The sequence below is a fragment of the Hibiscus syriacus genome, unplaced genomic scaffold, assembly GCF_006381635.1.
Source record: "Hibiscus syriacus cultivar Baekdansim isolate YM2019G1 unplaced genomic scaffold, ASM638163v2 tig00110788_pilon, whole genome shotgun sequence".
Taxonomy (NCBI): Eukaryota; Viridiplantae; Streptophyta; class Magnoliopsida; order Malvales; family Malvaceae; genus Hibiscus; species Hibiscus syriacus.
The window spans coordinates 898,467-914,726 of record NW_024062863.1 but is presented as its reverse complement, the minus strand read 5'-3'; the positions used below and the strand labels follow the sequence as shown (position 1 = coordinate 914,726).

Genomic DNA, 16,260 nt, shown 5'->3' with positions numbered 1-16,260 from the left:
CCCACCAAGACTGGTCAAGAAACAATTGAAAAGCATCGTCGATTTGGCATAGGTCATAATAACACCCCTTGCTCCGCTCATGTAGATAAAAATCAATTGCGGTCTTAGCCTAAACGGTATTATCCGTAATTATTTTCGATAGTGTTTCTCTCTCCTACTGAGGAATGGTACTAGTCGGTAACACATACGAAAGCCAACTCGCACCCATCATATCGGGCACGGGAGGGGGTTTATCAATATGTTGACATATGACGCCATGTGAATCGGGCTCTTGAACGACGGTCGAGACCTCTTGAACGATGACAGGGGCCTCTTGAACGGTGGGAGGGGCTTCTTCGATGATGAGAGGAGCCTCTTGAACAATAGGAGGCGTCTCTTGAATGATGATAGGTGCATCGAGCTTATTCTTACGGAGTCTTGGTACTAGTGGGGTGAACGGAGACGTAATGGCACGTGCACGACGTCTGATGCTTGAACCCCATCGTACAAGAAAAACCCGACGTAAAGCATCTACCTTATCAGGCCACTGAAAATAAATTAATACATAAATCAGTAAATAAATAAATAAATAATGCCAAAAAAAGGTTATTTGCATTTTTAGTATAGTATTAAACAAATTTACCTCATTGCGTAGAGTATGAACCTCATTTTGCAACAATAAAACAATCTCGCGTAGAGTGACAACCTCATCACGTAAAGTAGATACCTCACCGCGTAGCGCACCATTGTCATCGCGTAAAAAATCCACCTCATCACGTAAAGATTGAACCTCATCACGCCATGCACCATTATCTTCACATAAAGTACCAACCTCATGACGTAAAGCACCGACCTCATCACGTAATTCCCCTAACTTATCCCGTGGAGGTGGAGAACAGGGAGATAAATATCGTGGCCTCTTTGCCGGTCGCCTATCATGAGGTGATGGTGGAAAAGAGACTCGATGATGTGATGGAATAGGTGATGGTGGAGGTGGAGAAGAGGCTCGATCAGGTGATGGCTCCAGGTGTCGAGCTGTAGAATCGGCCCGATCAGGTGATGGCTCTCGAAGTAGGGGGTACTCATCATCCGTCCCATAAAAAAACCTCTTACTAGCTTGCCACCAATCAGTGGCAAGCTCAGCCTCTGTGGGTGTCAGCCTCTGTAATGGATAGTTGGCCTCCTAACAATATAAAAACTCAAACAAAGTTAAACTTGTACTAGTAATAACTTGTTTATATATGGTATTATTTGTGTGTTAACTTACATCATTCATCGTCGTATATGGGAGTAACTCTTCCCAATCCAACATGCGGATCCTCTTCCAGGTAATAGCCCTAGGAATATCATTTGATCTTTTTATCGCATATGTCTGCATGCTGGGGAAAACCTCAAATATCCAAATCTACAAACATTAGTAATTGTTAAATAATTAATTATAATTTTGGAAACATTATATAGAAATTATTACCTTAAAGGCCCAAGTAAAGCCTGTCAAACTGTATTTAGAACCATTGCCCCACAAACTTTTTCGGTCCTCAAAGGCAGACGACAACTTCTTCCAGGTAGCTTTCCATAGATATGAACCCCACGGAAACAGGTTCCATGCATTTAGGTCATATATCAATAATATTAGGTCCTCGGAGATAGGTTGTCTGCCCTCTTTGCCTAAAAAGTCGGCATGCAAAAGTAATAAATGGCATACTCGGACAACATCAAGGTCATCCATCTGAGTAAAACCATCTTTATCAAATAATCTCTTCAAGTTGTCGACGTGTAAACTCGGCTTCGACTTTGCCAGCTCAGGAAAAACCCGAGATAACCATGATGGGCGGGCGATATGACTAGTGTACTGACCTACATCATCTTGTCCAAAGCGTAGACCAGTGATTAAGCAAAAATCCTCCCGCCCAAAACAAGTATGTGTCGGAGGAAAATGAAACCATATCTCCTCATCACCACGTTGTATCCCCTCGGGTAGATCGTTAGTCATGGTCTGAAGAAACAAATGTGTCAACATAGCATTTCCACCCGTATGTTGCACTTTCAGCCATGACCCGAAGCAAGTATCCTCAAACAATTTTCTTTGTAGAGGTGTAAGTGTCGACGCAATTTTAGTAGTTAGGCTTAATTTATTCCTTAAGGTCAATGCAGCCGAATTTTTTTTTTACAAAAACAATAAACATACAGTTAGATATACTAAAAACTCCTTATTATACACTATAAACAGACATGATATTAAACTGTGAAAACAAAGCCAAATATGTTTCAAACTAGCACGGTATTCACCTAAGTCATTATTCCATCATAGTTCACAAAATGCATCAGATAACATTCGAGAAGTAAGCACTTATATAAACATTTTAAAGGACAACATATATGTTTAGTGCAGGTTCAAGGACAACATAAAGAGTTGTAGTTTATTCTTGAAACTTAAATTAGCAACACTGTGAAGTTAGTATTTGTCTTTGTTTTTTTTGTTGAAGTAATGCAATTCATTCAAGTTTCAATTTGCAGAATAAAAGAAGTTTCTGAAACTTAAATTCACAACGCGAAAATGAAATTCGCAACGCGAAACATTTTCGCGTTGTGAATTTGGCGTTGTGATTTAGGGTTTCTTCAACAAAAAGACAAAACAAAGACAAATACTAACTTCACAGGGTTAAAGACTAAACAGTTTAGCAGTATTGACAGCAACCGAATGAATTTACTAAGCAATCTCAGTGAAATGGTTAATCTATATATATTGAAATTACCAGTAAATTTATCATCAATATAAGAAAAATCTAATAATAATACAAAAATTTCAAAATAAAAATAAGAGATTTAAAAAACTAACCCTCGGTGGTTGATTTTCCATTTCTGACCGTGAATGGTTGTGAGGGTTGCTCTGAGAGATGGAGATAGACGAATTTCATCGGAGATGGGGACGGATGTCGCCGTAGAGAGTGAGAGATGGAGATGAGACTGAGTTGTGATTTAGGGTTTTAGGTTAGAGATGATTTGCGATAATATTGTTTACATTTGTGTAGCGAAATTAATATTGTGTTTCGCATAAAAACATTTAACTATCGCGTTGTGAATTTGACTATCTCGTTGCGAATTTGACTTATGCGTTGCGATTTACAAATTCGCGTTGCGAATTTGGAAAAGCGAATTTGGAAAATCGCAATGCGATTTACATATTCGCGTTGCGAAATTGGAAATTAGAGTTCGCGTTACGAATTTGTTGGTCATTTTGGCAAATCAAAAAAAGAGAGTTAAATTCGTATATTGTAAGATATTTTCGATCACTGAAGTTATTTTCTCTTCTAATTTTGGTGGTGGTTTTTTCCTACTACTTTTGTCTTTGCTTTTATCACACTTTTTCTTTCTTTTATTATATTTCCATTTAATGAAACACTATTTACAACTATCTTGTTGGCGGGTAATAGATGTGCTTATGGTCGGTTGAGTACCGGTTTGAACTTTTCATATTTTAGTTTAGTCGATTAAAATATTTATTTAATTATTTAAATAACATTAAAACTTTTAAAAACTTTTATATTAATATTTTGCATATGTTATATTGTTAAATTAAAATAAAAACAAAATATTAATATTAAATTAAATTTATATCGAATTAACTAAAGATTTGTCCAATCCATTTTTTTATTATAAAAATAAAATATTAAAGAATATAACAATATACATTTTATAATTAAATTCAAATAAAGTATTAGTTTCGTTACAAATTTCAGTTTTCAAGCAAAGATATCCCATTATATTTGAGTTATTTTAATAATATTTTAAAAATATATATATTAATATACAACATTTTATTTTAAATAATAAAATAAATCATTTATATATTCGATTTTGGTTCCGACTTAGATAAAAGAGCAAAATTACGATTGGGCTCAAACCGGCCCATGAAATGGAAAAATAAAAGAACAGAAAAACTTGAAAAATCCCCATTTCCTTTTAAAAAAAAATCCCAATATTTCCTTCAAATATTACGATTATTTTGTCGTAATTTACTCGCGATTTCTTTCAATTCGCATTTTAGGTTTACCTTTTCCGCTGATCGGTTCTATCACCCACTATTTTTGTAAAACCAGTAGTTTACCCTATTTTATTTGATCTTGTTGACTGTGCTTGTTTAACGAAGTTGATATTTTTTCTGTACAAATAAAAATATTTTTCCCTTTTTCCCCTCCTGCTGTAACACTAAGGGTTTTTTTTATGATCAATTATATTCCTTTTGTTGTTAAGTTCTTATTTTCAGAGGCTACTGTGGGGTTTTTATTGCTTGGAGATGATGGAGAACAGTGGAGAATCAGTGGATGATCAAGGCTCGGGATGGTTTGAAGTGAAAAAGGTGTTATTTTCTCGTTTCGATATTGCTAAACCCCCTTTCGCATTGTCATAATTTGGTTGTTTTTGTTTCCTTTTTGAGCTTATTATTTGTTTAGTTACTAGGAAAAGTGGAAAAGTGGGGGAATGGGAGTATTTTCTCTCATCATTTTATTAGCTGAATTCAGTTTGATTGCTGCTTTGAGCTATCCTATCTGATTTCGATTTTAGTATGGAAAGAAAATTAGTTTTGAATTGTTGTACTTTTTATCAGCAGCCTGGCAATTTGCTAAGCAATTTCTTTATGTATATTTATTGCTGATTTCTGAGTTAAGATTGATTTTAAGGTTAGATTATGGGTGATATGTCCTTTATTTAGCTTCGAAAATAAAATTGTTTGATTGTCAAATTATTATTATTAGTTTGATATTCGAGGTTCTTATGGTTTGATCCTTGATCACTGGGAAGTAAGAGTCCGTCACTTTGCTAATGGATCATTTAACTATTGTACAATTACGAATTATTTGGGTCTATATCAGATTGAGGGAAATATGTTTCATAAGTTTTCGTGTGATTCTAACGAAAAACAATTTACAATAATACAAAGGTGAATGTTTATGTTAAAAAATAGAGCGGGAGTCTTGGACTTAAAATTTTATTTTATTCACACAAAAAGTTTGGAAACATTGCTTGAACAAGGTATTCATCTTGTCTTGTCCATGTTTTGCCTTCCATTGCAACCCAGGGCTTCATTTTTCTTAACTTTGTTCTTGATGTCAAACTTTCAGTGTTATGTTATTGGTATTTCTGGCATATGGAGATGATCCATCTTCCTTTTTCTGATATCATCAGATAGTCCTTCTAGATGTGCTTGTAGGTCTGTTGAGTTAACCAAAATAATTTTAGAAAACTAACTTAATATTCTAAACGTGTCTCCAAAGACTACCACATAATTATGTCGACGTCAAGTGTTGTTATTTGTTAGTGTTTGTTTTCCTTCTTTCTCAGAAACACAGAAGCAGCTCAAAGTTTTCCGTGCAAAGTTGGGGTGGGGGATTTTCAGCCAAAAATGGCTATAACTTGATGAGAGGTCAACAGTTGTTAAACAAGAATGGTGGATCTGTGCAAGGAAAAGATAGATCTCTGTCTCAATCATCTGCAGGGAATTCAGGTGTAAATAGCCAGGGTGGTCTTGCAAAGTCAACTGCTGAGTCAAATGAAGATGAAAAGAATGCGTGTTATCTTGATAAATGTGTTCTTAAGCAAGATTGTGAAGGCTCCCCCTCCCCCTCTTCTTTTGTCGAAAATGCTAATGGTAGCTGCACAAATAACCCAAAAGTTCTATCAAAGGATAAACCACATACAGTTCACAAAATCAAGTGGGGTGATTTAGAAGACAATGTGCTGGTAGTACACCATGTAAACAATGTGGGAGCTGAAATCAAGTTTGGTGATATAGGTGATGATAATGTGCCTGGTTGTTCGAAGAATGAGAACACTAGTAATTCAATTTCATGCACCAACCTCCAAGAAAACACAGTAGAAGCATCCATGGATGAAGACAGTCATTCTTGGTTGGTATCTCCATTGACTCCTAAGGGTGAAATAATGGAAGAAAAATGTAAAGGGATAAGTGAAATATCTTCAGGAGTTTTGGAACAAGAGATTGACAACGAAAAAATAATTTCTGCAGATGATGGTTTCAAGGAAATACATACCGGACACATCAAAACAATAGTGAATAATCAAGTAGATTGTAGCTTTCTATCTCCTCAAGCCTCTGGAGCAGCGGTTAAACCTGATGTCTCGTTGGAGGTTGACAAGCCAAAAACATCTGAAGAACCTATTGTAGATAGTGATTCAAGCATCGAGATAGTTTCACTGGATGCTGTGTCACTTCCCCCTGAGAACAGTGGACCGGAAACTTTGAGAGAATCAATTACAGATTGTATAGAAGATGGTAGAAAATCTGATCTGTCAAATGCTCAACTTATAACTGCTATCGGAGAAGGTGATGCCGGAGAAAGCAAAGAAAGGTTTAGGGAACGGCTTTGGTGTTTCCTTTTTGAGAATCTTAATAGGGCAGTGGATGAACTTTATCTTCTTTGTGAACTTGAATGTGATGTGGAGCAGATGAAAGAGGCCATCCTTGTTCTTGAAGAGGCTGCTTCTGACTTCAAAGAATTAAGTGCAAGAGTGCAAGAGTTTGAGGATGTGAAAAAGTCCTCTTTTCAATCGGTTGATGATTTGCCAATTACTTTAAAGAGTGACCACAGAAGACCACATGCGCTTTCCTGGGAGGTAAGGATGCTTAGCGCCTATTTTATTTTTATTTTCCCCATATTATTGCTTGGAGTTTTTGATCAGATTAATGGCAATTTATATCATTCTTTTGGAATAATCCTCGAGCCTACATTTTACTTCTGTTGGAACTTAAAATTCATGGTGTGCACCTTTCTATATGACATGTACTTATTAGAGTTCATTTTATCTCTTCTTACACGTGTCTACTCGACTGAAATTGAAAAAAGATAAAAGAGCTTTTGGAGTTGTGGAGCCTGGAATATATGTGTGTGTGTCGGGGGCTGGGGTAGAGTTAGGGTTTGGATCTAAACCATGGTATTGGAAGATGACCTGCAGTAGGTTAAGCTAGTAGACACAAATGCATATACGCGTGTGCTAAATTTGATGGTTCTCTAATGTCATTTTCATTCCATTTAGCCATCTCATATGGAACACTATCGATACTTCCTCTTGGATGCAGGTTCGTAGAATGACAACTTCACCTCACCGAGCGGAGATACTGTCTTCATCCCTAGAGGCTTTTAAAAAAATTCAACAAGAGCGAGCTACCCAACTATCACGTAACAGTATGAAATCCCTGGGGCAGGACAATTCCAATTGTGCTTCGATATCTGGTGATAATTTGAAGAAGTCAGTTACGCTGTCTGATGTAACATCCAATGATAAAGAGCTGGGGATAAAGTCAAGAAAACTAAGTGGAGGTTCAGATCTTACTCAACGGAACCTATATGGAGAGAAACGAAGCATTGAACCAGGCAAGTATGGCAAATTAAACTCTGTTCAAAATGGTCGTGACCCTCCAAAGAACTATATCTCTTCTGATGTTGCTTCATCTAGGCCATTTCTGAAGGACAATCCTACTGCATCTGTTGCTGGAAAGAGTAGGAGAGAATATCTTGGGTCTGAAACTGAGAAGCTGCTTTCTAGGAAAGACAAAACATTAACAGAAAATGTTGTTGAAAAAAAATCTAAAAGTTTGGATCAGATTAAGAGGCAAATTCCTCCTGAAAAGGACAAGGATAAGAGAAATGCTGCTTCATGGAAACCCATGGATGCATGGAAGGAGAAAAGGAACTGGGAAGACATACTTGCGTCTCCTTTCCGTGTTTCTTCACGGGTATCATACTCACCTGGAATTGGCAAGAAAAGTGCTGAACGTTTACGTTCTTTGCACGACAAGCTAATGTCCCCCGAGAAGAAGAAGAAAACTCCTGTGGATTTAAAGAAGGAAGCAGAGGAAAAACATGCACGGGCGATGAGGATCCGAAGTGAATTGGAGAATGAAAGAGTTCAAAAACTTCAGCGTACCTCAGAGAAACTCATTCGAGTCAATGAATGGCAGGCTGTTCGGACTATGAAGTTACGAGAGGGAATGTATTCCCGTCAGCAACGTAGTGAATCACGGCATGAAGCTTTTCTTGCAGAAGTTGTGAGGAGAGCTGGTGATGAAAGCAGTAAAGTTAATGAGGTTCGTTTTATTACTTCATTAAATGAAGAAAATAAAAAGATCACGTTACGCCAGAAACTGCAAGATTCAGAGTTGAGAAGAGCTGAAAAACTTCAAGTGATGAAAAGTAAGCAGAAAGAAGATATGGCTAGAGAGGAAGCTGTTATAGAACGCAGAAAGCTCATTGAAGCTGAAAAGCTGCAACGTCTTGCCGAGATACAGAAGAAAAAGGAGGATGCTCAATTGAGAAGGGAAGAAGAACGGAAAGCATCAAGTGCAGCCAGAGAGGCTAGAGCCGTAGAGCAGCTTCGGAGGAGGGAGGAAAGAGCTAAAGCTCAGCAAGAGGAAGCTGAACTTCTTGCCCAGAAATTAGCTGAAAAACTACGTGAAAGTGAGCAACGTCGTAAATTTTACCTTGAACAAATACGGGAGAGAGCTTCTATGGATTTTAGGGATCAGTCTTCACCTTTAATGCGTCGATCCATTAATAAGGAAAGCCAGGGCAGATCTACACCAACCAACGGTGTTGAGGATTGTCAAGCAAATGGCAGTTCTATTTTAGGAAATTCTGCACTTGCAACAGGCAATAGTGCTTTGCAACACTCATTGAAGCGAAGGATTAAAAGAATTCGACAAAGACTTATGGCTCTGAAGTTTGAAATTTTTGAACCTCCTGCTGCTCCTGAAAATACTGGTATTGGATATAGAACAGCTGTGGGAACTGCAAGAGCGAAAATTGGGAGGTGGCTTCAAGAACTTCAGAAACTTCGTCAAGCAAGAAAAGAAGGAGCCTCAAGTATAGGGTTAATTACTGCAGAAATGATCAAGGTATGCCATTTTTAGGCCACTATTAAAAAAAATTAGGATCATAACTTGTACTGCGGTTATGATGGTACCAACTTGAGATGTTTTCTTTATGGGTATTATGAATCTTAAAGGAATTTCCAGGATTCAGAATATTTTCTGTCAATCATTCTAGGGGATATTCAATGCACTCTTTTGATGGTTGAGAGGATTTTTTTTTAATAAGAGAGGATTAAAATTATACGAATCTACTTTTAGTTTATTCATGTCTTTTTCAACTACATGTTATGGTCAACCATTTTCTTTAATAAAATATGGTAGCTATACATAAGTTCTTTTATTCAATCTGCAACTAGCATTGAAATGGTGGGTGGGGATTGATGCTATCTTTCTAACTTATTCTTATGAAAATTTCATTGTGAATTAGTTTCTGGAGGGAAAGGAACCTGAGCTTCATGCTTCTCGCCAAGCTGGTCTGCTTGATTTTATTGCTTCGGCCCTTCCGGCTTCACATTCATCGAAACCTGAAGCTTGTCAAGTGACAATACATCTTTTAAAACTTCTGAGGGTGGTGTTATCGACTCCTGTGAACCAGAGTTATTTTCTTGCTCAGAATCTTTTGCCTCCTATGATTCCCATGCTGTCGGCGGCACTTGAGAACTATATAAAGATTGCTGCATCCTTAAATCTCCCCGGAAGCAGCAACTCTCTCTCATGCAAAACTTCTCTTGAAAATTTTGAATCAGTGTCCGAAGTACTGGATGGTTTTTTATGGGCTGTCTCCTCAATTATTGGTCATATAAGCTCTGATGAACGCCAACTCCAAATGCGGGATGGCTTGCTTGAGTTATTAGTTGCCTACCAAGTTATTCACCGGTTCAGAGATCTCTTTGCTTTATATGACAGGCCTCAGGTTGAAGGATTCCCATTCCCTTCATCTATTCTTTTGAGTATCCATCTACTGGTGGTTTTGACATCCAGTCCCGGAAAGAGTTGCATCAATTGGGAATCTTTACATATTGAAATGGAACTGGGTACTGAAAGTCAAGATACTAAGATTACAGCATCTGCGGATTCTAGATGTTCCTTTGGAAATATCAACCCTGGAGACAATACACCTCAATTATGTGCGCCAAGTGGTAGCATAATGGCACCGCTATCTGATGTACCAGAGGATAGACCATTAGATGAACCACGTAGAATAGATAACAATGATAGTTCAGTCGAGTTGATCAATCTCAGCATTTCCAAGGTAGATGTTACAGATGCATCACAGAAAATTCTAGTTGAGCAAAAGGAAGAGAAAGCCATCATAACTGCCAGGGAGGAGAAATTGAACGAAAACATATCAAGCGTGAAACAACCAGTGACATTCCTTCTTTCTGCTATATCCGAAACTGGATTAGTCACTCTTCCTTCCTTGTTGACAAGTGTGCTACTTCAAGCAAACAATAAGTTACCTTCTGAGCAGGTAACTTGACCACCTTTTGAAAAGTTCCTTTTCCTTTTCTTTTATTTTATGTCATGGAATCAAATAAGATTCTTTTATGGAAACTTTTAAACTTCCACCACTTTGGTTCAGGTTATATTCAGTATTGTCTTTTGCTCTATACTTTTCGAGCTAGAAAAAGGGAGACCAAAACAGAGCTGCTTTTTTTTTCTGAAGATTAATTTTGGTTTGAGCAGTTCTTACTATTGTCTTTTCATGGTTAGATGAGACCTCATTTTATTAATTCTAACTTGTTATACTATGAAATATTTGGTATCAGGATCGTACTAAGGGTATGCTTTTGAATAGATAATGTGGTCAATATTTGTAGAACAGAGCCACATGTTGGGAAAATGGCTAATTTGTGGTTGTTTAAGAAAAGAGTCTTCTACTAGAATATTGGAGATGCTATTTTTATAATTAATTGTCGATTCTGTTTCAGGCATCAAATGCCCTTCCATCTAATTTTGAAGATGTGGCAACAGGAGTACTGAAGGTTCTGAATAATTTGGCGCTATTGGATATTACATATATACAAGGAATGCTGGTGAGTAAATTTCATGTATTGGATATTGGTTGATGATACTTATGATAGCGGTTTTAGCTAAACAATGTGATTCTCCTCATGTTTATGCTGATTTTGATATATGCCAGAAAACAAAAAACTGATTTGATCCCTTTTTATCCCCAGGCAAGGCCGGACCTGAAAATGGAGTTCTTCCACCTGATGAGTTTCCTTCTTTCATTTTGCACGAGCAAATGGAAAGCAGCAAATGATCAGGTGATTGATTATGTGCATGTTACCGTAATGCATGCAAAACCGACAAGATTCATACACATAGCCAGTATCAATTCCAAAATTTTATACAATATCCCCATCCTGTACTTTTTCTGTAATGGCTATCTTTCAGTAAATGCATGCATGGGTTAAAACTTATACAAGGAATCGTACTATTCCAAAGAAGTCAACTTTGAGAAATTTAGTCTCAAAGATCATTTTCTTAACTTACGCTATCAATTTCATCTCAGATTGGTTTGCTTCTACTTGAATCTCTGCTGCTTCTTGGTTATTTCGCCTTGTTCCACTCCGGGAATCAAGCTGTTCTTCGATGGGGTAAAAGTCCCACAATTCTTCACAAGGTCAGTGATCTCTTCACAGTTTTCTCTCTCTTATCTTTAGTTGCTATTAGAGAAGCTAACAGTTGAGCTCGAAGGGAACAGGTGTGTGATCTGCCTTTCGTGTTCTTCAGCGACCCAGAATTGATGCCGGTCTTGGCAGGGACACTTCTTGCGGCCTGTTATGGCTGTGAACAGAATAAGGATGTAGTTCAGCAGGAACTAAGTATGGATATGCTACTGTCCTTGCTAAGATCTTGCAGAAATATCTTACCAACCGTCAGATCATCCAATTCAAACCCGGAAATTCTCTTACCAGACGATCCAAATGAGTGTAACCACCAGGGTTCTGATTTGAGAAGATCTCAGGGCGATGTTCCTCTAAGATCTGGCCGATACAACACCAGAAACACAAGGATATCGGGGGGAAAGGGACGCAGTGTAGGAAATGGCCTGAAAATCGGCAAGATGAGAAACCAAAGAGAGAGTAGATCAACAAAAATTTGTGAAGAAACTACTATTAGACATGACAATAACCTTCCGGTTTTGGGGACTTCACTGATGTTATACTCTAGATTCTCGAGCAGCTTCATCAACAGAGCTGAGCAGTTCTTTTCAGCTGGTATCTCCAATGAAGGAACTGTGAGTTAACTAACACGAAACTGAACTCATCATATTTGACATTTACAGGCCTTTGCCATCTTAAATTCACAGTGGTAAGTCATAAACCCTAAATAACTGCTACATTTTGTGGAGATTTTATTCATGATTACTGATTCACTAGGCTTTTTTCCAAGCTATTTGTTGTGAACTACCTTCTTTTTTGGGGAAAATGGTTTGATGAAGTATACGAGCTATATGCTCAAACAATCATTTTTGAACTTCTAAAATTTATAAACTATCATTAAATTTATCGAACCACCATTATAAAATGACCATTGTAATATTATAAGTTAAAAAAATTAATAGATTTAATGACTATTTTATAATACATTGATAAATTTAATAGTTATTTTACAATAATTTAATGAATTTAATTATTTGAAAATTCAATGATGAAAATATTTATCTGAGTATAATTCAACAACTCGACCTCTGAACTCGTTCACATCAAACTTCTGTACGTTTTCATGCTTTTGCGTTCTATGAGTTTGAAATCCGTTTGTCAAATATGCTTTTGTCCAATGTTAAGGGTGTAAATGAACATAATTTTTGACGAATTGTTTGTTTATATTTTTTATTAAGTTAAAATAAAAGAATATGAACAAAAATTTATGTTTATTTAATAAACGAAATAACACTAACATAGGTGTTTTTGATTCGTTTATGTTCACTAACAAGTTCATTTATCGGTTCATTTATGAGTTTGTTTATTCGGTTTTTATTTTCATTTTATCTTTTTACATAATATATTAGTGAAGATAGGGACTAAATTGAATATAATGTGAATTTTGGAGTTTAAATTATGAAATTTAAGAAATTTAAGGACTGTAATTTCACCAATTTTCTTTTGTTTGCCAATAAAAGAGTAGAAATAGAGGGTTGGTTGTTGAACATTAAACTAACATTAGTGGATATAATCACAACCGTTAAATGAATATGTTTGCAAGTGTTAAATGAACATTTTCACAAATGAATGCAAATACTTTCAAAATCAATTAAACGAATATGGACACGATACTAAAAATTTAAATGAATGTGAATATAGCTTAATTCGTTCTAATTTAATTCATTTACACCCATTGTCCAAATACATTTTCAAACCGAAGTTACATATTGTTGCACCATAAATTAAATTAATATTTTTTATTTTGATATTACAATATATTGATATTTATATGATTCTGTATAGTTTGATATAATAATAGATTGAATTGGGTCTGGGTTTTAGTATATTTGAATTTGATTGAAATATTATATTTTTTTTATCGTTTATTTGATTCGATCTAAATTAAAGAAGATTCAATTTGACATAAAAACTGATTTGAATTTTGGAGTTAAAATTCACATAAATCTATTTAAGCCGATACAATTTAAAACTTTGTAGTTTTACATAAAAGTAGGAACATTGGATGAGTAAAAATAGATGGTTGAGATTAACTCCTTGTTTTTTTTCCTAGTGATTATATTCTCATTTCCTACTTTTAATCTTATACATCTATTTTCATTCATCCAATATTCCTAAATTTATGTAAAACTAAAAAGTTTTACATTGTGTAAATGAATCTTAACCTTATATATATATAATAAAGAATAATTAAAAAATATAAAAAACGATATCATATCAACTGCTTTAAAATATATATAATATTATATTATTATCTCAAATCATATTAAAAAATTAACATAAACTGAATTAGATCTAAGTTTAATTTTTCTAAAAAAATTATTTTATAAAATAGGGTCATATCAAAATTCATCCTATAATAAAATTATCATCACTATATAGTTGACATTTACCATTAATTTTAAATATTAATTTCCCCTATAATGTCTAGAGTCAGATCTCATTCTTCAAGTCTTTTATTAGTTTTTTTTTTAATTATCAGTTTAGTATTGTGAGGTGCGAGTCTATGTAAAAATATTTATTTTGTTTTAAATTAAATCAATAAAATTTTCAATTCTAACAAATCGGAAACCCTACTTCCACAGTATTTAAGAATTCATTAACTTCATAAAATCCCGCACATCTGCTTAGCCCCCACTCTGCTTTTTGCTACACACTCGAACAAGGAAAAAAAAAAGAGTTTTTTGAAACACGATAATGTCTGACGAAGAGCATCATTTCGAGTCCAAAGCCGACGCCGGTGCCTCCAAGACATACCCTCAACAGGCCGGAACCATTCGCAAGAACGGCTATATCGTCATCAAAGGCCGACCCTGCAAGGTTCTCTCTTTTTAAAGGATCCCTGATTTTGATCCTCTGAATTACCTTTTTGGTTTAGGATTTTTGAGATTTGTTTATAATTTCTAGATGAGATTTTGGTGGTTGAGATCTATTTGTTTTTTTGGATAATCGGTATTTTTGTACTTTGTTTGGTTCTTCATTTTGGCTTGAAAATTTTTTAAAAATCGAATATGATAATATATTTTAGTATTTTCTTTGAATTTATAATAACTTGTGTTAAATCAAACGCAAATTAGAAAAACAGGAATACAACCAAACTAATCTAGAACTTCAGTTTTAAGAAATTAGGATTTTTTGACGAATCTTCTTATTATGAGCAATCCGATGGTGTTTGTTGGAATGTGATGAATTATTTGTTGTTTGGTTTATTTTTTATTTGCACCGTATGGTTATTTAGAATTATTTGCATTTTTAGCTGAACTCAATTGTTGTTGACTTGTATGGCGTTGGCCAGGTTGTCGAAGTTTCAACCTCCAAGACCGGGAAGCACGGCCACGCGAAGTGTCATTTTGTTGCAATTGACATCTTCACTGCTAAGAAGCTTGAAGATATTGTTCCGTCTTCTCATAACTGTGATGTATGAAATTATAAACTTACTCCACTGATTGCTATTGTTTTTGTCATTCACTATTTAAATTTCTAATCTGTTATGTAATTGCATTGAATTGATTTTTTTTGTCTTTTGGTTGTAACAGGTCCCACATGTTAATCGCACTGATTATCAATTGATCGATATTTCTGAGGATGGATTTGTAAGTTTGTTTTGGTTCCGTTTTTGCTTTCATGTTTGTGTGCAGTCGTCTGTTTTTTTCTTCCCAACTTGTTAAATATTTCAGGTGAGTTTGCTGACTGACAGTGGAGACACAAAGGATGATCTGAGACTCCCAACAGATGAGAACTTGTTGAAACAGGTAAGTTAACTATTTTTCATTTTTTTGACAAATCAGTCTTTTGATACCGAGTAGATGTCGTTATTCAATTTAGTGATTTGAATGAACAACAAAGCCTTTTGCCTGTATCTAAGGTTGGCTACTTGTTTTCTATTCGCCTGTAGTCATCATCGTATATAGGACCCATGAACCTCGTATCATTTGAGTGTTTGTGTTCACTGTTCAACATTGGATACAAAGTATTGGCAGAATCTTTGAGCATCTTTTGTGGACAAAATTGTGAGGCCCAATGGGCTTATGTTGTGCTATTTGCTCCTTCAGCTGGGGCTACATTGGCAGCACTGTTTGCAGTCTCCTGCACAAAGAAGAGCGAGTTTAAACTTGTGCACAAGAACGTTCCTGGCCTCTTGATTTTAGGACTTAGGAACCTGATTGAACACCATATTCTGATTGGGTGATATGACCCTTTTTTCACATGTTTAAACTAGCCAAAACTGTTTATTCTTCTGTCTTTGTTTTACCTGGTGCTTATATGTTTATATATCTCCATGACTAGTAGCTGATCTGACATTTGTGCATACGACTAATACCCTTCCAAACATGGAAATGTCAATTGCTTTTCAGTATCATGAAGGTGGCAGTTTAATCATTTACATTCATGATTGTTTTGGTGAGTGCAGATCAAGGATGGTTTTGCTGATGGGAAAGATCTGGTTGTGTCTGTTATGTCTGCAATGGGGGAAGAGCAGATCTGTGCTCTCAAGGACATTGGTCCTAAGTAAATTTCAGATTCATTTATTGCGAAAACTTAAATGGAGCCAAAAATTAAGACTTTGGTAGTAGTAAATGCTGTTTTCATGTTTTTATTTTTGGGTCTTGGTAGAAAAAAAGAAGGAAAAACAATATTACTAGTTCCTTTTTGTGCTATGGATACTTATTTTCTTGCAAGATTTTTTCTTACCACGTTTTGTTTTGTGGGGTATTTTTT

The 16,260-nt window shown here is 35.6% G+C and overlaps 2 protein-coding genes across 3 annotated transcripts; both read left to right on the top strand.

Annotated features, from left to right (window-relative positions):
- The first annotated feature begins 3,949 nt into the window (after window positions 1–3,949).
- LOC120141002 lies at window positions 3,950–12,294 on the top strand. Of its 2 annotated transcripts, XM_039155964.1 has the most exons (9): window positions 3,950–4,027; window positions 4,247–4,339; window positions 5,323–6,615; window positions 7,079–8,893; window positions 9,297–10,340; window positions 10,801–10,905; window positions 11,050–11,139; window positions 11,388–11,498; window positions 11,580–12,294. In XM_039155964.1, exons 2-9 carry the CDS (start codon window positions 4,277–4,279, stop codon window positions 12,123–12,125), a joined length of 5,067 nt encoding a protein of 1,688 aa, XP_039011895.1. In that variant the 5' UTR covers window positions 3,950–4,027; window positions 4,247–4,276; the 3' UTR covers window positions 12,126–12,294. The 2 variants fall into 2 exon arrangements, with proteins under 2 accessions (XP_039011895.1, XP_039011894.1); XM_039155963.1 differs by lacking the exon at window positions 3,950–4,027 and having other exon boundaries at window positions 4,097–4,339.
- A 1,855-nt stretch (window positions 12,295–14,149) lies between these two features.
- Window positions 14,150–16,219, top strand: LOC120141004 (eukaryotic translation initiation factor 5A-2-like). The gene is made up of 5 exons (XM_039155966.1): window positions 14,150–14,361; window positions 14,837–14,959; window positions 15,078–15,134; window positions 15,219–15,293; window positions 15,953–16,219. Exons 1-5 carry the CDS (start codon window positions 14,239–14,241, stop codon window positions 16,052–16,054), a joined length of 480 nt encoding a protein of 159 aa, XP_039011897.1. The 5' UTR covers window positions 14,150–14,238; the 3' UTR covers window positions 16,055–16,219.
- Window positions 16,220–16,260: the final 41 nt, after the last annotated feature.